Genomic DNA, 25,889 nt, shown 5'->3' with positions numbered 1-25,889 from the left:
TTCCCACCTATGTTGACCTCCATTATTCTCTCTGTGACCTTATGGAAGAATAAAATGACAGAACTTACATCCCTGTGTATGAGCAGGGAGAAGGAAATAGTACTCAGAGGAGGATCCTGACCTCTGGAGGACTAGGAGATGAGGACAAAGGAAAGTAGCAAGGAACTTGAAAGCTCTGTGCTGGGACTTAAATATGAACCTCTTTTTTCTTTTTTCTTTTTTTTTTTTTAACCCCTTTCAACAAATGGTAATGAAGAGGGGATGAAGTTTCTTTCGTGCTGCCGGTCATGATGGGCTGTTGGCATGGCAGGCTGCAATCCATGTCGGCAGTTAGTGCGGCTGCTGGCAAGGCACAGCTTCAGCAGCTGTCGCTGATGACATGCCGAAAGAGGAACAGAAGCAGCAAGGTAGCAGGAGATGTTCAAGGGCTAAGAAGATGGGGAGATACAGAGCTGAAGACTCTTGAGGAAGAGCTGATCAGCATGTCTCCTGCATGCTCATCACAGCTGGTAAAATGTGACTGAGTTTTGCAGGTTCTCAGAGCGAGCTGTTTGTGCCAGACGTCTGTAGCCTTAGACTGCGAATTGGGGAGTTACTGTTAGCATGTAGGAAAGGGGTTAACATAATACACGGGTATTGCTGGTTTGCTTCGCGGGTGGTTACAAACCAGCTAGGGTTCTTAAATGTTTGGTGCAGGAGAAGGTTTCTTACAGTACAGAGTGTCTTTAGGTCTTTATTCTGATATCAACAGTCAGAATGGACATAGGTTCTAAATGGAAGGGTGAATGGCTGAGTCAGCTGAACACACTGAGAGCAGAGCCCTGTTCAGATGCAAGGCATCCTTCCATGGGAGATTTTATGGTTGCACCTATAGTCTTGGCTCAGTTGGGATAATTTACCTGAGGAACTGTGTGAGTGTCTAGAAATTCTGCTGCAGAAACGCAAATCTGAAAACAGGAGTTGTAAACAAATGCTGGCGTGTGGAAAGCACATAACATTGCAGTGGGGTTATACTTCATGGCAAGTGCTCTGGAGGCATGATTTGAGGATGGACTTGATTGAAAGATATCACCCAATCATTCGAAAATAATGGTGTTTTTAATTCTTATAAAAATAGAATGGAGAGCAGATGGTGAGAGAACAGCCGTTAAAGCCAACTGAACTAGCTGTTACTCCATTTTCAATGAAAACTAAGTATTTGACTGAGGAACTCCACTAGAGTTTGGGGGGGGTTGCTGTTTTGTTCTTGTCAGAATTCTGTCAGTGCTATTGAAATGTTCAGCCATAAAAATTTAGAAAACAGATATAACAAATCCCCCAGTGTTTACTCTTTTAATAATCTCGGAAGCAGGTGAGTAGTAAGTGGGCATTGGTGTACAGTTGATTTCCCCAACATGCTATCGTAATTTTGTGGTGGGACAATCAAATTAAAACTTAAACCAGACCATTCCAATTATGAGAGCTGGGAATTCTTACAAATATGTTTTTTTTCTTTTTCTTTTTTGGCGGTGAACTGTCCCTGGTTGTCCAGAAAAACTGTGGAGGTCTTTAAGAAAATTGATAAATAGAATAGGTTTATATATATCTTAAAAAATTAAATTGGAATGTTGTCTAATTTCAGCTGTTAAAGAACATGAGAAGAACAAAGAAAGAAAATCCAAAGACTACGGAAGGTCCAAGTCAAAGAAAAAGAAAAAAAAGAAAAAGAGAACTAAGCCTGGTAAAGCTCTTTTTTCTTCTGTAGAGGAAAATGGCTTCAATATTTTGTTTTGGCTGTTACCACACTCTTAAGAGCAAGCATTGCAGAGAAGACTGCTTTCTTCATTGATGTGTTAGTTATAACTTAACAATAGTGCTTGTATCTAACTCCAAAATGAATATGTCAATCTTTAAGTCTGTCTTTTCATTAGCAAGTGTACTTCTATGCAAGTTTTACCCAGTTAAAGAGGGTGCAGATCCCCTTGATTTGTTACCCAAGTACACCATGTACCGTATGTTCTCAATTACATGAGTTAGTTTTGGGGCTTGTATATGAATGATGGAGTTTGGAAGTGTTGATGGGTTCTCTTTTTCTGCTGTTAACTGTCTCATTTCTTACATTTCTACTTAGTATGGGATTTCAGAGGCTGTAAAAATGAGCACTGTTAAACCTGTTGCAGCCTAAATTTTTTTTCCTAAAGGATAAATCTCTCCTCTCCTGGTGAGATGAAGTAAAAGCTCGATTTAAAGTCTGTACTCATGCTGTGTCTTTCTCCTGTGTTTTGTAACATGCTGCTTGTAGTACGGACATGTCTAGTCTGTTGATTTCATCTACAGAGGCTTGGGAATGCTTTCCTTGGGTCACTTTATACTTTGAACTTCATATGTAGGCCCAGGTGTTACTGGAGATGGGGTTCTTGACTTCTGAAAACCACAAGTGATCTAGAAAGGTTTCTCTAGTTAAATGTTGGCAGGTCAAGTGTGGTCACTTTCTCTGCCATTCATGGATGTCTAGGATTGTTAATGCAGCACATTCCACTCTGGCATGCATAATTTGTTAAACTAGAGCTCCTTATGGAGGAGTTTGTGATGTTGCCCTTGTGGTTCTTCAGTCAGGAACTCTGAAGGTTTTCTCCAGGCGACTGTTTGGAGGGTATGGCTTATAGCTGCAGGCAGCCTTGGTTTGGGTACAGTCCAGGATGTGATGAGTGGGTACTTCCCACAGGAACTGCTCTAGGTGTTTTCTCCCCATGTTCCTCATCAGGGCTTTTCCACCCACGCATCCTGTTCCATGCATCCGCAAGGAACAGAAGAGATGCTCTCTGTCCGCTGTGTGAGATGAGGGAATGTGTGTAGCCCATGTGACTAACAGTGGGATGCGAGAGAGAGGGCTCCAGCTAACAGGGCTTGTGTAGAAGTACCTGTAATGCAAAAGTGTTTGTAGACATATTAACCCTGAAGAACAGTTAGGTTTAACTAACCAGTCTTTTTGTCCTTTCTCTTTTCCATCACCAGTGCTGGCTGAACTGCATTAGATTTTTCTGGTTCAGACAATAACTTTCTTGCCTCTAGAAAGCTTGCGAGTAGTGAGGTCCTCAAGTCCTGGCATGTTGAGGTGGAAACTCTCAGTGAATTTACACATGCCTGCCATGGGCATGCATGGTGCCATTTTTTCTTCTGTCAGCTTTTCTTGACCACAGATTTCTAATAATAACACTACTTACAATTTGACAGAATACTCCGGCAGTGAAGAAAACACAGACATTTCACAGGAGCTCTCTCCTGAAAAATCAGTTGTCACAAAATGTATTTCTTCAAATAAATCATCTGCCCACCCAAGCACGTTGCTACAGTGCTCTGATTCTGGACAGCACAGAGGAAAATCAAAAACAAATGGTAAGATGACTCTCTTCTATGGCTTGCTGGTTCTTGAATTATAGGTGAATGTGTGAGCTGCACTAATACACACAAAAGCTGGTACTCGTAATGTAGACTTGACTATTCTTATGCAGGACTGCATGTGTTCCTTTCCCCTGCCTGCAGAAGGCGAACCCAGTTAATTTGCTTGATGTTACTGCTTTTTGCTTTGACTTTACCTTCACAGAAGCTTTAAGACCGCTGCCCTTTTTTCAGAATTCAAACTCATTTTACACCTTCTGCAGCATGTTATTAAACTCTACAATAGTAATGTTCAGACTTCAGTAATTAAATTTCTCATGTTTCCTTAGGTTTCCTCAAAAGAATAACTCATTCAGAGTTAAAAATGGATGCTCTGCAAATTTTATATAGCATGTGTGCTGTGTTTGAAGAGACCACTGTCTGTGGTTAGGCGTAGTTGTATATAGTATGATATATGGTTATAATGACTTTCTGAGCCTCATAATGATGAGAAGCTCTTGACTAACTATTTATTAGTGCCTTCATAGTACTTCATAAACAAAACTCATAAAAATGTGTCTGCTGTGTTCCAGCTTTCACAATTTTTAATATCTTGGTGTATCTTGCTATTTCCTTTCACAAGCCCATACAATAAAAAAGGAAGACTGACATTTTGTTCTTTTGTTATTCTTCAAGCTCACAAATTTGAAGTAAACGAGAAATGTATGACAGCTGGATTATGTACAGGAATCTTAAATTCCTTGTTGTACAGATAGACTGTTGGTGACCACTTGATTTTTTTTTTTTTTTTTTTTTTTTGACACAACTGTTTTATTGTTTGGTATTAGCCAAAATGTAAGTATTAACTTCAGTTAATTCCCTTATATAGGGAAAAGAGGAAACATTAAGAACTACTGTAGTGCAGTTGGGGATAATGTCTTAAAACTCGTTCTGCAAGGCTGGTCAGTTGTGTTTTTTGGAGCATATTGGCCCTAGAATGTACTTGCAGTTTAGTAACTTGGCCATCAGTTGCTCAGATGTCCTTTGATCAGTTCATAAACACTGAAAGAGGTCAAAAATACTGGGAAAGGTTTTATTTCATCCTGTTCACAATTGCTTTGCTGCTTTTTGCATCTGCAGAACTTGTACTAACAACAAAAGCAGTGCCTATACAAATAAGATCTGGTGTAAGCAGTAGTAAAACTCTTGTGTAGAAGGAAAGTGCAGTGGCTTAGCCTGTTGCTTCCAGACTTGCTTCAGGAAAGTGTTGTATCTCAGAGGTGAAATAAAACTTTTAACAATGGAAATTAACTAATGCATTGAGTTCTCAGCCCCTTAAGTTTGCAAACCAATGTTCCTCAAAAAGGTCTAGTTTATACCAGTTCTACTGTCTTGTTGTAAGGGCTAACTGATCAAAATAGTTCTAACCAATGTAGGTGAGAGACAACAATCTGGTTAAGAGTGACTAAATTTTCTATCTTCCACTCTCCTCCAGCTCATTAGAGTATTTCCCAAATAATTAAAATCCTTCTCCCTCTGACCCTCCCATTCCATCCCCAAGGAAGGTGTAGACATGGCATTGATGTTATTGAGGTAAGAATCTCGATTTAGAGTGTTGTTTAATAACGATTTTCTGGGCAGTTCTAATCAATCTGCAGAGATGCACTAATGCTCTAAGTAGCATGGGAGCATTCCTAAGGAATCCCTTGGTCAGCACCCTGCCCCTGAGTTCATAAATGCGTCCTCAACAGCAGTCTAAATGAAAGTAATGATTTCTGAAGCAGGATTAAATTCTCTGTTGGACTCTGAATGTTTCTGTAATGGAGACATTGCTTTGTGAAGTGGAATGGTTCGTAAGACAGAACCCTCTTCTCTCTTCTTGGGAGCTCTGCACTTAAAGTAACCTCACAATTCTGTACAAATTGCAGCATCTAATATGAGTCCCATTTGAATTTATAAATCTGGTTTTGTTATACTTGTCTAAAGAGACTTTGTGACTTTGGTTTGAGGCACTGTATGTTGAGAGTATAATTTTAATGACAGAAGCTGTTAAGTTGGAATCTTTTGAAGGAGTTATTAATGACAATATAAAACTTCATTATGTAGTAACGTTCAATAAACTGTTTATTGAAGGTTAGTATATAATGTAGTAACATAATGATATTCCTTAAATTACACGGTGAACTCATGCTTTTAGAAATGTGTGTCTGCACACTTAGGGTGAAATAATGAGTTATTTGACCTTTTTGTAATTACTCGGGATTTTATCTAACTACTTTTTGTACAGAGGATGACACCTTAAGTGAGTCATCTATGGATAGCTTGCTTTGGAGTGACGATGACTGCAGTCAGGATGTTGATGTAACCACGAACCCTGATGAAGAAGTTGAAGAAAGTGATTTTGAGATTGTTCGGTGTGTTTGTGAAGTAAAAGAAGAAAATGACTTCATGATTCAGGTATGAAGTGGAGGGTGAATGCACATTTTGGTGAATACAGTGGCAGGTGTCAGTGGAAAAGATGTTGTAGAAATACGCATGGGTATGTTCTGTACATGAAATAAACTATTGTTGTCTTCTGAAATCACAGAATTCTTTAAGATAATGTGTCAGGGTGAGCAGCTGATATGATGGATGGAAAACTTTGCTTTTTGATAAAGTTTGTGAAAATATTCCGTTTGTTTTTTTTTAATTGAAGGAAAGTGGAGGAAGTGGGATGATTCTCTACAAACCATTAATGGTTAGCTTGTTGCTTGTAGATTTGCATACCTGTTTAAAATCAGTGGCTTTTTATCTGGCATTTTTGTTTCCCCTCTAATTCTGAGCGTGTTCAGAACATTGCCATGAGATGGTGATATCCTTCCATGTCTCTGCCCTGGCAAGAACCTTGACTTAAACATACAATCCTCTAGATGACTTAAACGTACAATCCTCCAGACAGGATGAACAAAAAACCAAAATGATGACTTGAGTCTCTTGTTTTGAAGCAGAGCTGCATTCAGGAACTGCCCTGGCTGTTTAGTTTTACTTTTTGAGACGTTTGTAAATTATCAGGAAACCATGGCAGGCGGGTTGGAACTTGATGATCTTTAAGGTCCTTTCCAACCCAAACCATTCTATGATTCCCCACATCGCTGCTCTGAGCCATTCCACTCAGTTCCTGGTAATTTCAAATACTGAAGTCAGATGTATCAAATAAAAAACTTCTTCAGTATTTTTTGTTCTAGTTCATTTTGCACAACTTCTTACGTGAGCTGCATGGTCCCCTTTGGTAATTCCCCTGAAGTCTTTGAAGAAGCATATTCAGGGGCTTACATGTGTGATGCTCTTGAAGGTAGATCATGAGCTTTTCATAGTTGCCCTTCTGAAGAAAGGAGTGGTTTTTGTTCTGTTTTGGGGGCTCCCACCCTTCCTATCTAGATAACTCTTTGCTTGTTGTGGGACCTCAGTTGAAAGTGACAATAGTAGAGCTCTGCAGCTGTGCTCACTGCAAATTTTGATATAATTGTTACAGTCTTTTGAGAAGGTTGCTTTATTTGTGAAAGGATATGGCCTGACACTGTTTTCATAAATATTTTTCTAGCACATGAAACTTGATCCCATCTGTAGCTTTTGAATTCACTTTCCCAGGCATTCTGTTACTAATTTTTGTGAGGTTTGCATCCCAATTCATGGGACCCCTTACTGGGATAGTTGCTGGCATGTAACTGTGAACTGTGTTTCTTTTTAGCTGTTTGGAACTAGGAGGAAAGACAGAAGCGGATCTATACCTACCTTACAGCTGATGATGATTTTCTGGGGCACTTTATTGCTTGAATGCCTCCATTCCGTTAAGGAGAGCAGGGGGTGTACTGTTTCAGTTGTAGCACGAAGAATTACTGGCTTCTGCAGCATGACAGTAAAAACACCTTTTTTGCTCTGAACACCAGCAGCCTAATTTTAAACATTTTAATAGGGCTAGCTAGTGCAGCAAAGTTTGATTTTTGTCCTCCACAGTCAAATTTTAACAGCTAACTTCACTGGGTAGTTTTCTTTGGCCTTCCATACTATTTTGTGGAGGTTTGCTCTGGAGGGTGTGACACTTTTTCTCTTTGTGCTGAGTTCGTTTTGACGGACACCTTTGTATTAGTGTTGGATCCTGATAACGCAGGACAAGAAACACCTTTTGCATTAGTAGGAAAGGGTGCAGTGATGGGTAGTGGTCAAAATTAATTAAATAGTATCTGAGCGTCCAGGAGGGAAAGGAGCCTGCCAGTTGTGAATAAAGGGAGCTGGCTGCCTTCTGAGGAGATCGCTCAATGAAAAACACAAAGATACAATCTGGAGTATAGTTTTCTGGCAAATGTGGGCTCAACACTAGTCTATGATTGCAGAATGCAGAGAACTGTCAGCTAGCTCAGGACGCAGTCTGTGGATAGCTTTCATGTCGGGTTTTGTAGGCTGCTTCTGAGATCCATTTTCTAGGTTGAACTAGTTTGGGGTCTTTTTGAGTGTATTGCACAGTTTTAAACGCTTTAGCTGTGTTGTAAAAGAATTGCCTAGGAGGGAAGGTTATTCTCTCTGGAAGTAGATCGACAGTATGTTGAGCACCTGCATACGTTACAGGGACTGAAGCAATAGGAATTGGGGAGCAAGGAGCTGGTAACAAGGGTTGCGGGGTGGAGGAGGTTAGGCAGATGGTTTGCTTAAGTTACCAAATGCTGTGCTCCCCATGCCTTTTGTCAACCTGTAGTTTTTAGGAAAATGTTTTGAACAGTCTGGTCTTCTGTTGTTGATATGTTCTCTTGTAGAAATGCCTGAGTTAGCTCTTTAAGTACACAGGATTAACACAAAGCAAAGATGCTATGTTATACAACTCTGCAGTTACACAGAGGGGATCCTGTTTTCATCTTTTCAGAGGTGTAGTGCCGAGATTGACACTTAAAGTGAGAGCCCTGTGTAGTTGTCATAACTTTGTAAGAAGGAAATATTTATTTCCTATTTCCTACTCAGACTTAATTTGATATTTGGAACCTCGAATTGAAAGTGTCTGCCCTAAAGAACTTGCATTTAGACTTGCCCTCACTTCCTGGAGATACGTAATTTTCTTCAGCGTATGGGTTTCTAGAACAATATTGTCATTCTTTGCACTTGTCTCCATTGAGGTGTTTATTCTGCCCCTGCTTATTACTCTTGACAAGATCTGGCTGAAATACGCTGACGTTTGGGGTCATTGCTTGCGCATGTGCCTGTGTGCCAAGCTACCATGACTTCATATCAAGATTAGGAGCCAGGGCAGTTTCTCCACGCAGGTGACTGGAGGGTCCTTCCTCCCAGGATGGCGGGTATAGTGCTCTCTTACAAGAGGGAGAATGGGAGAATGGTGAGTCATTTACTCTTTGCATTTCGATGAATGTGCCCAATTTAGAAATAATGAGGAAAAAAAAAAGTTAATTTTAAATACAGGCAGCACCCTTTTTTCCTGAAAATTTGGGGGACTATTAAGGTTTAGTGAAACTCTTGCAAAGTTAAACTGAGAGTTTGTTACATTTAGGTCTTTAATAATAAAACCCCAAAAAAATTCAGGTTAGAGATTTTGCAAAAAACCTCTTCCTTTATCTTGAACTTGCCTTAAATTGTCTCGAGCAATTTGTGCATAAAGATCACCATTCATTACACTGGGCTACAGAAATGTGGTTTTGCATTTAAAGTAAGAACCTGCCTCAACTGGTAGCAGTTAAAACTGGAAAAAAGTATAAAAAAATAATATATCATTGGTTAATGCTGCTTCATTCCAGTCTCTATAACTTTGCAAGGAGGTTACTAGATTTCATTTATGGAGCCTGACTAAAGCAATAGCTTAGCATTGCCACGTGTTCGTTCTGAAGGAACAGGACTCCCTTTGTGGGGTAGGGCTTGGGCCCAAAAAAGTGCAGACAAAAGGTCCTTGTACCTTCCTTTTGTTTTTTACACCTAAACACTGGTGAATTTGTGTGTGATGTAGAAAATGCTGAGGCTGAATTTGGTGTCCTAGGAGGTGACGGATGTAAATGGACTTGGGGTATTTTTATTCTGGTGGGTGAAAAGCTGCTTTAAATATGTGTCCATTGGGTTTGGTTACTTCTTTTGCAATTTAACTTCGATTAAAATATTATTCCACAACTCTACATGGTTTTCCTTTTCAAAATCTCTTATTTGGTTTGTTTGAATCTCCCTCCTGTGCAGGGGGTAGCTTCTGTGTAGCATGTGTCCAGAGCAGTAGCCTGGTTAGCCAAGCCGTGAGGTAGAACGTGCAGATGAAAGGAAGGACCTGTGCACTGACGGGGTGGATACTTAAATATCAGTTGGGTAAAATAAAAAAAGTTGGGATGCCCATACAGTTCTGGGCAAACTTCCTTGGAAAACTCACTGAGTGTAGCTCTGTGACATATGGCATGATGTAACTAGGTCCAGGAGTTCCCTTCTTGTTTTTAGCACGCAGTCTATTTTTCTTGATCTGTTTTCTTCCTTTTAGGACACCTTTTTCTGGCTCCTACTAATCATCTTTGTGAAGGAGGATGGGCTCTCTGCCTTTTTTTAAAACATCTCCTTATTGCTGTAAGGACAGCTTACCCATTTTGTAAGGCAAAACATTTTGTCCCATCTTTCAGAAATCTGTTTCTCTCTAACCTTTTATATTCTTCCTTCCCAGTGCTTCTATTTCCTCCACACCTATACCACTAATTTAATACAAGGATGTATTCAAAAACGGGTGCTCTCTTTCTGTCTCTCCTAGCTTGAGGAAAGGCAGCAGATAAAAGTATTAACAGAAGTGGTATCAAGTGGTATTCAACACCAGTGAGATGTTTATCAAGTTGGCATCTTTGTAGGTTGGTGAAGAACAGCATCTAAGATTGCTTGCAGTTGCTGTTTGTGTTTGGTTTAGATCATTTTGAAAACCTTTGCCAGTATTGGTAAGATCTCTGCATTAAACTTTTGGCTTGTGCTCTGAGAAGTAAAGGTTATCTATTGTCTCACCGCTTGTGAAAATAGTAATTCTGAACTGACACCAGCTTCAAATCAGAATTGACTTAAAATTCTTAAGTGAGGTTTTGTCCCATGTTTCAGTGGTCTTTAGGCTACAGTTGAAGTGTTGCCTGCTTGTTTAAGGGGGGGCGAGAGGCAGGTGGATACAGTTTTCCTGCTCTAAAGCTGTATGGCTGTAAGTACAGTGATTGCATTTGAAATAGCATAAGTGCACTAAAAAAGCAGGGCCAAATTATCTTTGGTCTTTGTCAACATGATTGCTCACACTTGGAAGGATGTCAGAAGTTTTTAAAGTTGGTACAATTGCACCTGCACTTGAGTTTTATATTGGTAGAGCTATCTTTCAAATAGATAAAATGTTAGAGATACAAGTATTAGTAAAGCATAACATTGACTAGTCCTTTGTGATGTAAATATCCCTTGGATTTTATAACTGAGTGTGGTTTACTGTTGGAGAGGTAAACCCTTTAGTTCAGAAAACTTGATGTATTCTAAGGAAAGACTGATTGCATACCGTTTTCTGTCCTGATTATGTGTGTGTGCATCTTGTGAAAGATCTTGATCTCCAAAAGGAACATTTTTGCACCTTTCAGGATCTCTGCTTCCACTTTGTAATTGTTGTCATTCTCCAGAAATCCATGTGAAAAATGTGTGGGAAGGGTTCAAATCTGATTGTAGTCTGACTCTTTGATGTTTTTGCTTGTAGCTGGAAGAGGGGGTGGGTATTAATACACTTTTTTGTCTTAAAATATGTAGATGATGTCTCTTAATTGAGGTAATCTTATTGAGCTCCTGTAGGCTTCATTTCTGTTGATGTGCACTTCTTGACTTTAAACAGTGTGAAGAGTGTCTGTGCTGGCAGCATGGAGTCTGTATGGGTTTACTGGAAGATAATGTACCTGAGAAATATACCTGCTATATTTGTCAAGATCCTCCAGGTACAGAAATTTAAGGTTACAGAGCCTTCTTATATATGTAGTAAATTTATTAGTGTTTATATATATATATATATTGCAGAGATTGAAACATCTTTTTTTTTTTTGCTCCCCTAGCTGTGTCTGTCATTATGGATAATTGAATTCAGTTATAGATACAGAAGGTTTTATTTATGTGAATGTACATGAGTCAATATTGTGGAATTACAGCTGGACAGGAATGGAAATGAATGTATGAATGTTTTAACTGTGATGACCATCTCTCATATTTGCCAGTTGTAAGGATTGTGCTGGCTGTCTATGGAAAATGAATTTAGAAGCACTCAGGAAACTTAAGCAAAGACTCCCCACAGGCACATCTTACGGGATGTGACTGCAGCTTTCCTCCAAGACCAGGCTTACGTATTCTTTAAAATAACTCAGCAAGAGTCTCACGGTTCTCAACAGCCCTGATGTGCTCGTGCGTGTTATGGAAAGGCACCTGCAATCCATCTTATACAAATACAAAAATGAATTATCTTGGGTAATGCAGTCAGAGTTGAAGCAATATGTTCTCTACTCCTAACTGTGTATTTTAAAATGCCTGAGTCCATCTTATGCAGCAGGTAAAATTACACTTAACTGTGTGTATCTTTTCTGACTTCCCACTCCATGAACTGTAAAGCCCCACTGAATGTGGAAGCACATGGGGTTTGGACTTGAGTCCACGTTCATAAATTATGAGAAAATGTAATCTCTGCCTAATCACGAGACCTTTTTGGTTTATGTACATATTTGGATTGCAATCGCTGCTTTTTGGCTATTTAAAACTACCAAGTCTTCAGTAGCTTAACGCATTGATCTGTGTAGTTTGTATACTGATGTTTGTACTCCTAGCAGGAGGACACACTGCTTACATTCAGTTACCTAAGTAGTAAAACAGTTTAACATTTATTTAAGGCTTTTTTACAGTATCTTGCATCCAGGATTTTAACCCTCTATTTGCGAGATATTTTGCTTTGCTTTGTGTCAATTTGAGTTAGTTAAACTAAAGTGCACATGCAAACTGAAGTTGTGCCATCACACTTGAACTATTTGCATTTAGTAAGAAACTTTATCAGAATGCTTTTTGGTCAAAACATAGTACAACTAACACTTTGCTTCATTAGTTTAATCACTTTTATTAACTATTGCTGTGAAGATCCTGGAACTTTTATTTGGGCTTAATTTTTACCTCTGTCCTGAAAAAGGAAAACATATCCAACTTTTTGACTGCAGAAGTGGCTTCTCAATTTCAGTGAGTCTGCTGTTGGCTTGAAAAGAGCTGAACAGGCTTTATGCATCTACAAAGAAGTTGCTTTTAAAACTGGGTATGGCCATTCGACAGACTCTTATTTAGGAGTTTTCCCCGGTTTAGTGCTGGGACTTCTGACAGCGCCATTCATATGACTGGAATTAAAAGCAAGTTTAGTGTAATTAGGCCTAAAAACTGTACCAACTGTCATTTTTAGACAGGTTTTTTGAGTCAAGTGGCATTTTTAAGACATTTGTTAACATTTACCCTTGCTTAAACATTATCAGGATGTTATCAAGATGCTTATGATGTGACAGATTCATTCAAGCCATAGAGAGCATCCATGGTTGGATATTGTCTTGTGTCTTCTCTTCAGCTTGTACATCTAGAAAGAGAGCACTTTTTGTCAAGTACACCACTAAGTAAACAGTGATGTGGATGGGCATCAGCTGGATAATCTCAGTGCTGTTAGGATGACTATGGAGTTCTAAAATTCACGATTTTATTCGTATGGACTGAACTTCATTTTCTGTCACAAATGGTAGCTTCTCTAATACAAAAATAAACACGTGTCTCCAAAGGCATTCTGCCCATACCTAGAAGATCTGTGCCTGAAAATTTGAGATGTTATAGCCTTGATGATTCATTCTTCCCTGTGTTGCTTTTTTTTTCCTTTTTTTTTCTTTGTTTTTTTGGAGTTCTTGCCTCAAAACAGTGAGTATTGTCCTACACAGCCTAGCGGCTGAGTGTGCTTAAAAGTGCACTGGCTTGCTTTGACTCCGTTACTGAGACAGAGCGTTGTTACTGAGTTTAAGTGTTGAAGTGTCCCACGGGTGTTCATACAGGGCATGCCATAGAAACTGCTATTCTCTAGCTGCCATCCATATACATACATGTGACCAAGTTCTGCTCATTTCTCGGTACAGCTTCCAGAGTTGTTCTGCTTTGTTGTGCCAAAGTTAATTGCATGGGCAGTGACACTGCCTCATGTGCATGTACTGCCATCCCTTGCTCTTACTCTGCTGCCTTGTAATTTTTTTTTTTTAAGCTTCCCCTTAACTGCTGAAACTTCCAGTCAATATTAACCTGCTTATATTGGAGACTTTTTTTGTGAATAGCATTCTGAGCCTGTTCGCTGACTGGGCTGTATATAGGCCAGTGAACAATGTCGTGTTTCTCAGAGCACTGAACTGTCTTCTGAGAACATCTTGTAACAATACATTTTACAGGGGGGGTGTGGGCTTTTGTTGGGTTTCTGGCTTGCATTTTTTTGTGTGTTTTTGCAATTTAGCAAGCATCTCAAGTTCCACTCTTTCTACTAAATACCATTTTGCTGGGCTTCTTAAGTTACTGATGTATTTATCACATTTAACACCATTTCATTTCAGCTGTTGTTGATATTCCAGCCTCTTACACTAGAATTAGCATATTAATAGCCTGATTTAGGCAAGAACCTCATCAGTGATTCCTTTAAAATTTACTTTTCACTGACTGTACTAATACATGTATGATACTTAAAAACAAGACCACTGGAGAAGGGAAGTTCACTGCCTTTTGCTGCATTTTTCTGCCTGCAGAGAGCTGTATTCAAACTGTAGCTTTAGTTATAACCATGGCTACTAGACAGTGTGATACCCTGCTAAAAATACACTTTTCTCTGTGCATCAGCTGCAATTACCTGTTGTGGATGTCCTTTGGCGTTGGGTCTGAATGCTTTTACGGTTGGGCAGAGGTTTTTGACTGAGGTTACCATCTTGCTTCCCACTTCAAGTTCTTCATGTCTTCAGGGTTTTGTCTGCTATTAAAGGATCTTTATTCATATTGTTGATCAGAAAAATAAGCTGTTGCAAGACTGAGATAATCAGAATTACTACCAGTAATGTTAACATGCCATAATTAATGCTTCTTTTTAACACACTCATTACTGTTGCTTTAGGTCAGAGGTCCAGCTTAAAGTACTGGTATGAGAAGGAGTGGTTAAGTAATGGTCACATGCATGGCTTAGCATTTTTGGAAGAAAATTATTCCCACCAGAATGCCAAGAAGATAGTAGCCACTCACCAGCTTCTTGGTGATGTTCAGAGAGTGATAGAAGTACTGCATGGACTGCAGCTGAAGATGAGCATATTACAGTAAGCAGTATTTAAGTATCAGTTGGCATGTTCTCAACATGAATTAGATTTCCAATAGTAGAAAAATAACCAGAAATTCAGACTCATTGTTATGCTTCTTTGTGCATATGTAAAATCATAGTTTGATGTGCTAATGTGATCTTGGAAAATTAAAAACTATTCAAGTGTGTTGAGTGTAAATTGACTATGTGTATAGAAGGGTTGGGAAAGTATGAAGGAAAGAGGGAGAAAACTAGTAACAAGAGCTTCTCCTAAAGTACCTAAACAGATCTCAGTAGCAAGAAGAGGACAGGCATATAACCTATTGCAGCATTCTTATAACACTTGTCTTCTCCATTCCAGTAATACTGAATCACAGCTTTTCCAGCAGAAATCAAATCCTTTCAGTATAATGTATTGCTCTGTTGTAGTGAGAGAGCAGTTACACCTTCAGCAACCTATAGCAATTCATTTCTATGCAAACATTATTGCAGACATATATGAAAAAACAACATGGTCTGTAATCACTGCAGAAATCAAATTTTCTGCATCCTTTCCTGTTTAAAGTCATCCTGGTGTTCTGATGACTGAAAAAAATCTTTTTCTGACTCAAATCCAGCAGTTTTAAATTGATTGAATTCCATAATTATAAGTTTTTAGTTGATAAATTACACAGCAGCAGCTATTTGGAAAGCAAAGTTTAGAGTGTTTCCAGTGTTTTTTAGAACTTTTCCCCTTAATTTAATCTGTGGAGATGCAGTAGGGCCACTGGCAGTATCTGACATGCTTAAATAGTGGAATAACGCTTAAAGGAAGAAGAGCAGCAATTTTAACGTAAGCTTTTGCTTTGCTATTATGATATCCTGTAGTCAGATCTGTAAGTAATCTCTTTCTTCTTTGGAGACAGTGGAACATAAATATTGTAAGACCACTCCTTAGGCCTTTTCTTAAATAGCTAGACTTCAGATTGTGGCTTTCCAATTGTAGACTAAGTTGAGATTTGCATAGCACTAAGGTATGGAGCACTGGGCAAGTATGTTGTGCTTGTTACAGACTTTGTTCCTTTCCGCTCCCATCCCGAAGCTGGTGTGATGACCTGGTTTTAATTAAAGATGAGGAGTGGTCCTGTTAGGACTATCTTGTTAAAAGCTCTAGCCCTTGTTTTCTTTATCATTACATAAATAAGAAAGGATTTTTTTAAATTGCTGAATTAAAAGAATTATTATATTGTTGATGCAGATCTACCATCTAGGGGAGAGGAGATGATTTTACAGCTGCCTGACATGATTAGAGTGTTGTTCAGTATCTCAAGGAGGTGGCAGAGGGTCAGAGGTGACACTGACAGCTTTTTTGCAATGGGAGGAAGAGCCAGCCTTCAGAAGGCTGAAGTTAAAATGATGCTCAAGTATTAAGCGTTTGAATTTTCATCCTTACATAGCTGGTGCATCATCTTTCAATTTTCTGTCTTCTCTAAAGTTATCCCTTGCTCTTTGCTGAGCAAAGTAGCACCTTTGGGTGTAGAATATCAGCGAAGCTGGCAGAGAAAGCTTTGGTAAAGGAGCACTTGGCTTTCACTTTTCTGGGCGTGCCTTCAGGCTTGCTGACCAAGGATCTCATGGACATGCAGTCCCTGGAGGAAGAGGCGCTTGTATAAAGCGCTCTGAGCAAGTCCTTGGCAGTTGTACCAACTGTAGTTTCCTCTGACAGACACTGAAGAAACCGTAGCTGCTGTAGAGTGGAGTAGAAAGCAGTTGCTTTGGAAGTGGAATGGTCGTGTGTTGTTGAGTATTGTGGCTAACAGCTAGAAAAGCTGGGTCAGCTTAATGGAGTCACTGTGTCTGCCTTTGTTTGCAAGGGAGCACAGAGTAGAGTTTTGGGGCAGACCCCTCCTTTCTCTGCAGCTGAGCACAGGTGCTTTAGGGTCAGGATTTGCTTCTGCTGCATTCTTGCAGCCTGTAGCAGATAAGCTGCCTACCCTTTGAAGACAAGCAGATTGTTTCTGCTTTGCTGTCCTTTTTACTGCTGTTTTAATGCCTGACAGACGTGAAAGAGCAGTATCAGTTACAACACTCTACATTTTTTGTTTGTTCATTAAATCTGTGTAAGAATCTGATACCTCTAGTTGTCCCTGCTGCTGGAATAAATAATGTACTAGTCAATTTGAAAACAATTAAAATAAGAATTTTTATAGGAAGCAAGTGGGGGGGCTATGGCATGTTGGTGTACCAGGCAGTAGAGTTTGCTCAGCATCTTGGGATTTAAAGGAACGTTAAAGTTTTAAAGAAAATAATAAAGAAGTTCTACACCTCCACCACCCCAAGTTGTTGTTACTAGAGGGATATAAAAGATCAGTGAATTGATTTTTTTAAAGTTTAATTTGGGGAACTGCAGGCTAAAGTTTCATACTGAGTAGTTTGAGGGGGTCTTTTTGTTTTACTGGAGTTTAAAATTGTTAAAATCTTAGTTCAGCTTCAGTGTTCTTGACTTACCTGCTTAAAATACTACCAAAAATATCAAAATGCTACTAAAAATATCCCACTGAAAGTGAGTTTATGCTGTTAATAAATTCCAAATATTGAAGCAAAGTGCTTCTTCAAGGACAACAGTGATGAAAAGTTGTCTGTATCTATTTGAAACAAATTCTTCAATTTATTTTCTTAATGCTAACACTTGATTTATATGCCATGTTCTAAAAATTAAAATAGTGAACCTAACAGAACATTGTAGGAAGATACACCATTGAGGTCAGTGAAATTATATTATTTCAGAATATTTGGGTATTTTTTACTTATTATGATGACTAAAGCATGTAGTAGTTCAGATATTCTTACTTGATTTCTTTGCATAATAGGATAGTTTGCTCAGTCACTTTGAAGTTTAAATTTGGTGGATGTTTTACTTTTCTTATGTTTGAACAGAAATAAAGAACATCCTGACCTAAAGCTTTGGTGCCATCCATGGAAGCACATTACAGTGGATGAAAAAATTCATACAAAACACATCATTCATATTGAGGAAAACTGTTGCAAAGAGGAGACGGCAAGTTATAGAACTTGGAATGGGACAGTTGAGAAACCCTCAACCATTCCTTCTGTGGAGGAGTCGTACATTACGAGTGAACACTGTTACCAGAAGCCTCGGGCCTACTACCCTGCGATAGAGCAGAGACTGGTTGTGGAGACAAGAGGTTCAGCCATGGATGATGGAGTAAATAGAATAAGGGAAAATGGGGATGATGCCCTGTCAGAGAGATTGGGCTGGAATCTGGACCAAGAAATATGCAAGATGGAGAATGAACCCAAACACAATTACTCTAAGGTGTTTGTATTAAAATAACCCTCTCTGCATGGAGGATGTGTTGCCTGGCAAAGTGCAAAACTCAGCCCTTTTTAACAGTATTTGTTTCTTTGGATTTAGTTTATTCCTATACTGTAAAATTTAAATTGCTGATACAAATTAATATTATAGACATGATCATCTCCTGCATGTCAAATAGTAATTAAAAAAAACCAAAACCCTCTAGGTTGAAGAGGACTTCCGGACCTTAGATCATCTGCGCAGTCTGTTGAACACGCATTATGATCTACTGGCAGATACTACCACATCCACTGTCCCAGCTTGTAGTTATTTCCATCTTGTTCCCACGCTTCTTTTAATAGTTACATTAACTAAGTTGATTCCAGGTTCTTCAGGGCAATATTTCATGGTGTTAAAGAAGTAGCCTGAAGTGATTTTTTAAGAATGATCCCCACTGAATGGTCTTGTATCTTCTTCCTACTGGAGCACTCTAGTTTTATCTTTTCAACTCCCGGTTCTTGTTTTCAGCTCTATCAGATCCATCTGAGGCTTTTCTGCACCCAAGTCCAGTGTAGTGCAAAAATTTTGCTTAGATTAGTTGGCGCCAAATCATATGAAGTACAGCCTGACAAATGTTCAAAAGCCTCTGGGAACTACTGGCCTGGCTTTAGTTTAAAAGGTTGTTTGGCTTCTATTCCATGCATATGTAAGCTGTAATTTATGTTCTTTTTAACTTCTCTGTCAAATCAATTGAGATTGCTTTATGTTTTCCAGAAACATATGTATTTCAGATCTTCAATCTTTTAGGAGCCTTTTTCTAAATCTTGTTGTATTTCAGCAGAATGATGAAAAAATTAGGGGAGTAGAATCAACACTGCTGACAGTGTACTCAAGTTTTATAAGTGGCGGTAATGTTTTTTCTTTTCCTAGATGTTTTGATGGAAGTTTTAGTAGAATTGAGATCAGATTCCTTCAGGAAAAAATGCTTCTCAGTGCGAAATCATTTGCTCTTTAGTTGATTACTGTCATGTTAAAAACGGCTTTGATGTTCCCTGGGATGCACAGAAGTGCAATATTTTCCAGCGCAAGGATCCAGCTATGCATATATATGTTATCTTTTGAAAATCAGATGCTTGCAAAGTGCAAAGGATAGGTCTTAGCAAAAACCTGTAAAAACATGTCTGTATCTAGATCCTCTTGCCCAAACTGCTTTAATATTTGTGTATGGTCTCTGTGTGTCTCTAGGCTCTCCTAGCCTAAGATGAGCTGAGCAGTTAGCCTGGGTGACTGTAAGAACTCCAACAGTCTGGCTTGCCAATTCTCTTTCACTGTTATAAATATTAATGTATGTATTTCTGCTAGGTAAGAGAGTGTGTCTCTAAGAAAGTCTCTCCAGAAGAAGCCATTGAAAGGAAATTGCTGGAAAAAGACAAAGAAGGAGTTGTGAACTCGCAGCTGCAGTGGCAGCTCAATCTTTTAGCTCATGTGGAGTCTCTGCAAGATGAAGTCATACACAGAATGGATTTCATTGAGAAGGAGCTAGATGGTAGGTAGCTTTTTTCTATTTCAAAAGTTAACTGTATGTTCAGAACATGTTAACTTGAATTCTACTTTTGCAGACCTACAAAGACACGAGCGTTGCTTTGTCAGATTTACTTCATTTACTAATAGAAAATAGACGTGCTGCTGATAATGGGTGTGTGGATTATAAAACAAAGAACAAATTAAAACTGAGCAGAATTTTACAGAAGAAGTTACAGTTAGATTACCTCTAAATACTTTGGTCAGGTGATATAGTGGAATATCTTCTATGTCTTTTTGCTTTCAGTTTTTTGTCATTTCCCATAGTGCTTCTGTCTGTCTGAACTTCCCTGTTCTTCAGGGGCCTGCTGGCTGTTGCAGCATATTCTTGCTGACCTCTTTGGTGCACAGGGCCCTTATCTTTTCCTGTCTCTTCCAAATTATTTACTTAGATGTCTCTTGAAATTTGTTTTCCCAGTAATGGAAAACTTCTGAACCCTTTATGTGTTGCATTGCACAATCCAGGATGGTTGGTTTTGGTTTTTTTTTAACATCTTTGAGTCTGAACTTTGGTGGTATAGTGGTTACAGCAGCAGCTTTTCTTGCAAGGGTATCAGGCACCTAACCTTTGCCAAAGTAAGAGTCCTCTCTTTGTAGTTCACTGAGGTACTGAAGTGTTGAACGACTAAATATTTCAGGTAATGGAGATCAGTCAGGCCTGTAATTGTAACGCCTGTTTCATAAATGAAGTCAGGGTTTTTGTATGTGCTGCTGAGCTGGAGAGCTGCACAGAGCATTGCTACTCTGATCATTCTGATCAGGAATTTTCTTATTTCAAGGCTGGATGTGTCAATAGTTGGGTAATGCCCACTGGCTCTTCAGCGGCTGTTGCCTGAGGTTAAACAAGCCTGTAGTCTAGTTAGTGGCAATGGCCACTGCTGCTTCTCTTGGCAGATGAGTTCTGTCTTCAAGGTTTCAGTCTCCTTCCACAATGCTGTCCGATCCCCTGAACTTGTCGTGGTTCAATGTGACCACCTTTCTCATCTTGTCTGAGTTGTCTTTGGTTGGTTCTTGTTCCCTTCTCAGAAGCTGTAGAGCAGGAATTAATTTTCTTTGTACAGCATCATGTATTCTGGTGGTATAAACTTCCTGTACCACAGTGTCCTTGCTTTGGAATTGATACAGATCAGAGGAAGTTTAGCACCAAATTTCATAATAGAGTTTCTGAGTTTCCCTTCCCTGCTTTCTCCTAGGAACATCTCCTTTTCTTTCTGCAAAGATTGGTGTGAGGAGCCTGGTTTTCTGATTTCTCAAATACCGTTTGTTAAAAATATCGCCCTCCGCTCTCTCAAGATTCAGAAAAGATTTAAAGAATTCCTGTTTTGTGGCTTAAGGTGTTCTATTTGCTGAGAACTGAAATAGTGACAGTTTTTTGGGTTTTTTTTCTTTGCAGTTTTGGAGAGCTGGCTGGATTATACAGGAGAGCTGGAACCACCAGAACCACTAGCTCGACTCCCACAACTCAAACATTGTATAAAGCAGCTTATAACGGACTTAGGCAAAGTGCAACAGATTGCACTTTGCTGCTCAACATGAGACTAGAAGATGTTGGAGACTGTTATTGAGTGTGAAGTTGGAGCATCTGATGTGAACTGTAAATTTAAATGAAATTAGCATGCTGGTTGCATGTGATGCAGATTGACTTCAGGGATTTGTGAAGAAGTGCTGTTCAAAGAACAGCAAAAAGGTTATTTTGTCTCATCATAATTTTTGGTTTGTTAGACAATTAAAATGATATGGAAGAGGTCATACTCTTGTCTTCAGAGGCAGGGTGATGGTTGATGAATTATACCTAAATTTTTGCTCCTTACAAGTTGCTCATTGAAACGGTAAATTTTTTCATAGTTAAATTGACTAAAAATTGTGCCACTGAAGAACAGAGTTCTAAGAGCCAAAAATGTTTAGTTATCAGAGGTTGTAAATAACTTTGCATAGTTAAAGTGACTTGTGTCATGTTTTATTCCTCCTGGTTTATGCATAATAGCACACAGTATTTAATCATTAGGAAATATTATAACAATTTTCAGATTTATTAAGTATGAATGTCCAGCTCTTAACTATAAACTGTTACGTGGAGGTTTCCAAGTAACAGTGGCCTAAACCCCACTTCTATTATGTTAAATAATGTAGCAGAAGGTCACAGGTAGATTGCACTTATTTTCAGAATAAATGATTGTTTTCCGTATTTATTCTGTCACTACCACATGGCTTGGTACTGGGGAAGCCCATTAATGTCGTGGTCGTGTGCATTCTTGAGCTCTTAAAAATGGCCACAGTGTGCCTCCTGAAGCAGTGCTGGCTGGGGCACCCTTGCTGTGGCGGTATGAAATACTGCCGGGAAAAGACTGGGGATGCGCTTGGAGTTCCAGACTCCCACTGGGTCTGTCATGGACGTTACGTAGTTTTCTACCCGTTTGTTAATAATTGCCATTCCGGTTATATTTTGAAATGTAGACTTTTTTCAATACTCTGAACATGTTCATTGTAAAGACTTACTTTATGAATGTGTGGTTTTGGGAATCAGTTTATTTTATATTTGTGTAAATAAAGCCTTAAGATCTATGCATGGGGTACTGTCCTAGCAGACAGTGAGTGGGTTATTATCTTAAATGGTGAATGTTCACAAAGCCCCTTTTTATACTTTAAGGTTTAATTTTCTGGTTTAATTTTTCTCTTTGTGAGAACAAGGTGAAAATGCTGCTGATGTTCAAGTCACGTTATACAGTACCTTCTGAAACGTTGGTGTATTGTAAGTATTTCAGACGTTAAAAATTATTCAGCTGCAGATCATAGCTCCATGAACAATGGCTGTGACGTTAGTTTCCCTTCCCAAATGTTGCTAAGTTAAGTTCACTGTGGAGAATGGTAAGCTGTTTTTGCAGTGAGAGGGTGTTCTCAAAAAGCTGGATTTGTTACCTTCATTTTATTGTGTGTGATGGTACCACTAAAGGGTAAAATTTAAGCACAGTTGTCATTGAAAGGCCCATAACTGTACAAATTATTAATTTTGGATATGCATCTGTTTGTATACTGCAAATAATGTAAACTTGAAATATCCAGTATTATTGTAGGAGGTAACAGTATCTACGCAGTGAGTATTTATGTCCTTCAGAAAACAAAATAATTAGACTACTCTAGGTAGTAACTAAGGCTTTTGTGCCAAGACTCATTTCAGGGAATAATTTGCCTCACAGTTTCATAGTACTAGTTGGTGCATAGTGAACACAACATATGTACAGCAGAGAACTTATTTTCCTGTTACACAATTGGAATAAAGCTTACATGATATTTAAGAATCACTTTGCTCTCTGAAGGCGAGAGTGATGCTTATACCTCATCTCGTTCCTGTCAATGCCACCTGAGTTCCTGTGTGCCATGAAGCTCTAGAGCAGGCAGCAGTAACCAGACAGCCAGAGCAGCATCCAAAGGAGCACCCCACACAGCTGTGAAGGTTTTTGGGGTTCTTTGGGTGAGATCAACCAGAAAGGTGTTCCCTGGTTGAAATCTGTAACGCAAGCACTCTGAGCAGGCATCTCTCAAGAAGAACCGTAGCTGCATTGTTACCAGGTCAGCTGTACTGGCCAGTGGAGGGCGTGGGAGCAGTTAAATTCCTGAGCAGACTTTTCACTCCATAGTGGAACTTCTCCTTCCCAAGCAATTGCTTTTTGTGTGTTTTTTGTACGTTTTTACTTTGTCAGTTCATTTTTGCTCAGGGCAGTACTTGAGATTTGGAAGAAAAGGTGGTTTTGATGGGTGAATCAAATGACTCATACTGGAGACTTGTTTTCCTTTAGTAGAGCTAGGGAAGCCCTTGCTGAGAAAGACTGAAAATATTTATTTAAAATAGAGGAGCATTTCTCATGTTCAGGAAAGATTCTTTATTGTGCTTTGCCTGGATTAATTTTTGTCCTTGTTTTTGCAAGTTTCCACATTGTTATTTCTTAGTCTGGACCAACTGTTCGGTCTGGCAGGTCACTTTTTTATTTCTTTAAATCACTTGTAAGTGAATGCAACGTGGAGCCTTGATGAAATGAGCAAACATTGCACTGTGGATACATAAGTATATTTGTCTTTGTTTATGCACTATTAGAGCTGAGGGCGCTGTATACAGAATTTTGTTTTGGAGCAATATTTGCAAAACTCGAAAACTTCTGTATCTTGGTGTTTGGAATAAATAAATAGGTTTTTGTTCGTTAAGTCGTAGAAAAGTCTTTGTTTCAATTAATGATTATTCAATAAAATAATTTTAGACTTTGTTCTTCACATGGTATTGAAATGCAGGTACTGTAGTTTGATAGGAATATAGATCTTGACTGCTCCTAAATACGGAAATTGTTGTTTTCCAGATGTCTCATAAATATTCTTAATGGGTAAACTGTTATGTATTGTTTTATGTTGGATATTGTTTTAACAAGGAGTTTGTACATTTCATTCACAAATCCTAATATATGTGATGTATTAGGAGCTAGTATATCTAATCTGACCCTAATTTTTGTTCCATTGTAATGAATTGAGTACCAGGGCTGCTGCTGGGCACTGGGCAGTGTCGAGGCAAGAGGGGCAGCTGGCTCGTCCCTCTGATGATTCCTTTCCCAAAAGACTTGGAGTGTTGCGGGTAGGAAGCTGCTCTAACCAGAACAGTGCTGCACTGGAGCATCTGGAAGTGTGTGTGAGAGACTTTCCTGCTGGGAGACGAGCGGGAAGCCAGGATGCTTGTTCCAAGAGTGCAGAGACCTGAAGGTGTAGCTTCTTGGAAGAGTTCCTAAGGACAGGTGCTGTCAGCTGTACAGTGCAAACTGCATCGAGAAAGACACGTAATCTATGCAATTTTCAGGTGGAAATGTGTTCTGCCAGTGTAGCAGTGGGCTAGCAGTTGAGGTTTAGCATTAATGCAAAGGAAGGAGCTTTTGACGTATTTGGACAATCCACACAGAGAAAATACATGGGCACAGGAAGGGGAGAAGCGAGGGAGTGTTGGGGAGGAAAGTGCCTGAAGGCATGGGCAGGAATTGATGTGCCTTCAGATGCATTTCTGGTATCATCTCTTCCCCTCTCAGTTTCCCCAGGAAAGTTTATTCCCTTGTCCTAAGAGACTTCCCGATTTCATTCTTAAGACTCCTGTAGAACTCCTGGGTTTTAAGGCTGGAGGGTGCACTGCTCTGCTACAGCCCGGCTTGGGAAGCCTGGAGAAACTTCTGCTGCCGATGGCAGATCCCAGTGCGTGTTTCAGGGTTCAGTCAAACAGTGTTCGTTTTGCTGATCAGTTAAATGTCAAAACCAGGTTTCGAAGGTGTGATCTGAATTTGAAATGACTTACTGAGCTGTGTGCGGTGGCTGCCTGTGTTTCTGGGATTGTGTGCCTGCGATTTGAGCTTGTCCCAGCTCCATTGTACTTGCTGGACTCTCCCATCAGGAGGCAGTTGCTGTCGTCTGTCAGCCCTTGTGTGGAGAGATTCACCTTGAAGTTCCACAGCCTAAGAAATCTGTCTCAACCATTTTAATATTCTTACTGTTATTTGACCAAAATACCATCTCTTTTAGTCACATGAGCTTCTTCCTGTTGGTCATCGTCCAGCCCATGGATCTCGTTTGTGCTCGCTTTGATGCTGGAGCATCATCCTGCTGCTGCAGCCCTGGCGTTTCATCAGGGCGTGAAAGCCTTCGTGACTGATACGTGGTCTGGGTTTTTCCAGTGGCATTGTTGAGCACCTCCAAGCTATTACCATTGTTTAGAAGAGTATATCATATTTTCATATTAATCCTTCAGTATTTGCATAGAAACTCTCTTGTGAAGGGGAAAAAACTATGTACAGCTCTTGTCTGGTTAATACTTGCCACAGCAAACCAAAAAAAGTCCATGTGCAATTAGGTCCGTAGTTAAAAACTGAGAACAAAGCAGCAAAAAAGCGGGAATTCATCCCTTTCTTGCCCAGAGGGTGTTTCTGCTGCTGGTGCTGTGTGCCTGTGAGGGTTGGGTCAGTAAAGGCTGAAGGATGCCAGAGTCCTGTTGGTTAACACTCCACACCCAGTGCTCAAGGACAGTGTGAGCGCTGTGTCCCAGTGCCTGGGGATGCTGGGCTTGGGAGGAGGAGTTGTGTGCCTTCCTGAGCTTTCAGACTGCCACGGGTTCAAGCTGCACAGATGGAGCACATCCCCGGGGGGGGGGACCCCAGGGGAAGGACATGCTGGTGGAGCGGTGGGCTTCTGTACCCCAGTCTGTCAGGTGGAGCCCTGGTTTGTCGAGTGCCACTCTGAATCCAGGCTCCAGAAATGGCTCTCTGCTGATGTTATGGTTTTGGGGGGCAGGTTTTGTCTGGTAGCAGGGAGGGGCGT

The 25,889-nt window shown here is 39.7% G+C and overlaps 1 protein-coding gene across 1 annotated transcript; it reads left to right on the top strand.

The window, feature by feature from the left end:
• Nucleotides 1-379: 379 nt before the first annotated feature.
• LOC104469737 (PHD finger protein 20-like) lies at nucleotides 380-21,250 on the top strand. The gene is made up of 9 exons (XM_010084364.1): nucleotides 380-407; nucleotides 1,622-1,720; nucleotides 3,214-3,375; nucleotides 5,645-5,814; nucleotides 11,198-11,297; nucleotides 14,504-14,699; nucleotides 17,597-17,996; nucleotides 19,338-19,521; nucleotides 20,950-21,250. Exons 1-9 carry the CDS (start codon nucleotides 380-382, stop codon nucleotides 21,090-21,092), a joined length of 1,482 nt encoding a protein of 493 aa, XP_010082666.1. The 3' UTR covers nucleotides 21,093-21,250.
• The last annotated feature ends 4,639 nt before the right edge of the window (nucleotides 21,251-25,889 follow it).

Source organism: Pterocles gutturalis, unplaced genomic scaffold, assembly GCF_000699245.1.
Source record: "Pterocles gutturalis isolate BGI_N339 unplaced genomic scaffold, ASM69924v1 scaffold45815, whole genome shotgun sequence".
NCBI classification, from domain to species: Eukaryota; Metazoa; Chordata; class Aves; order Pterocliformes; family Pteroclidae; genus Pterocles; species Pterocles gutturalis.
Note: the sequence above shows the minus strand (reverse complement) of the source record. Positions and strands in the feature narration are given on the sequence as shown.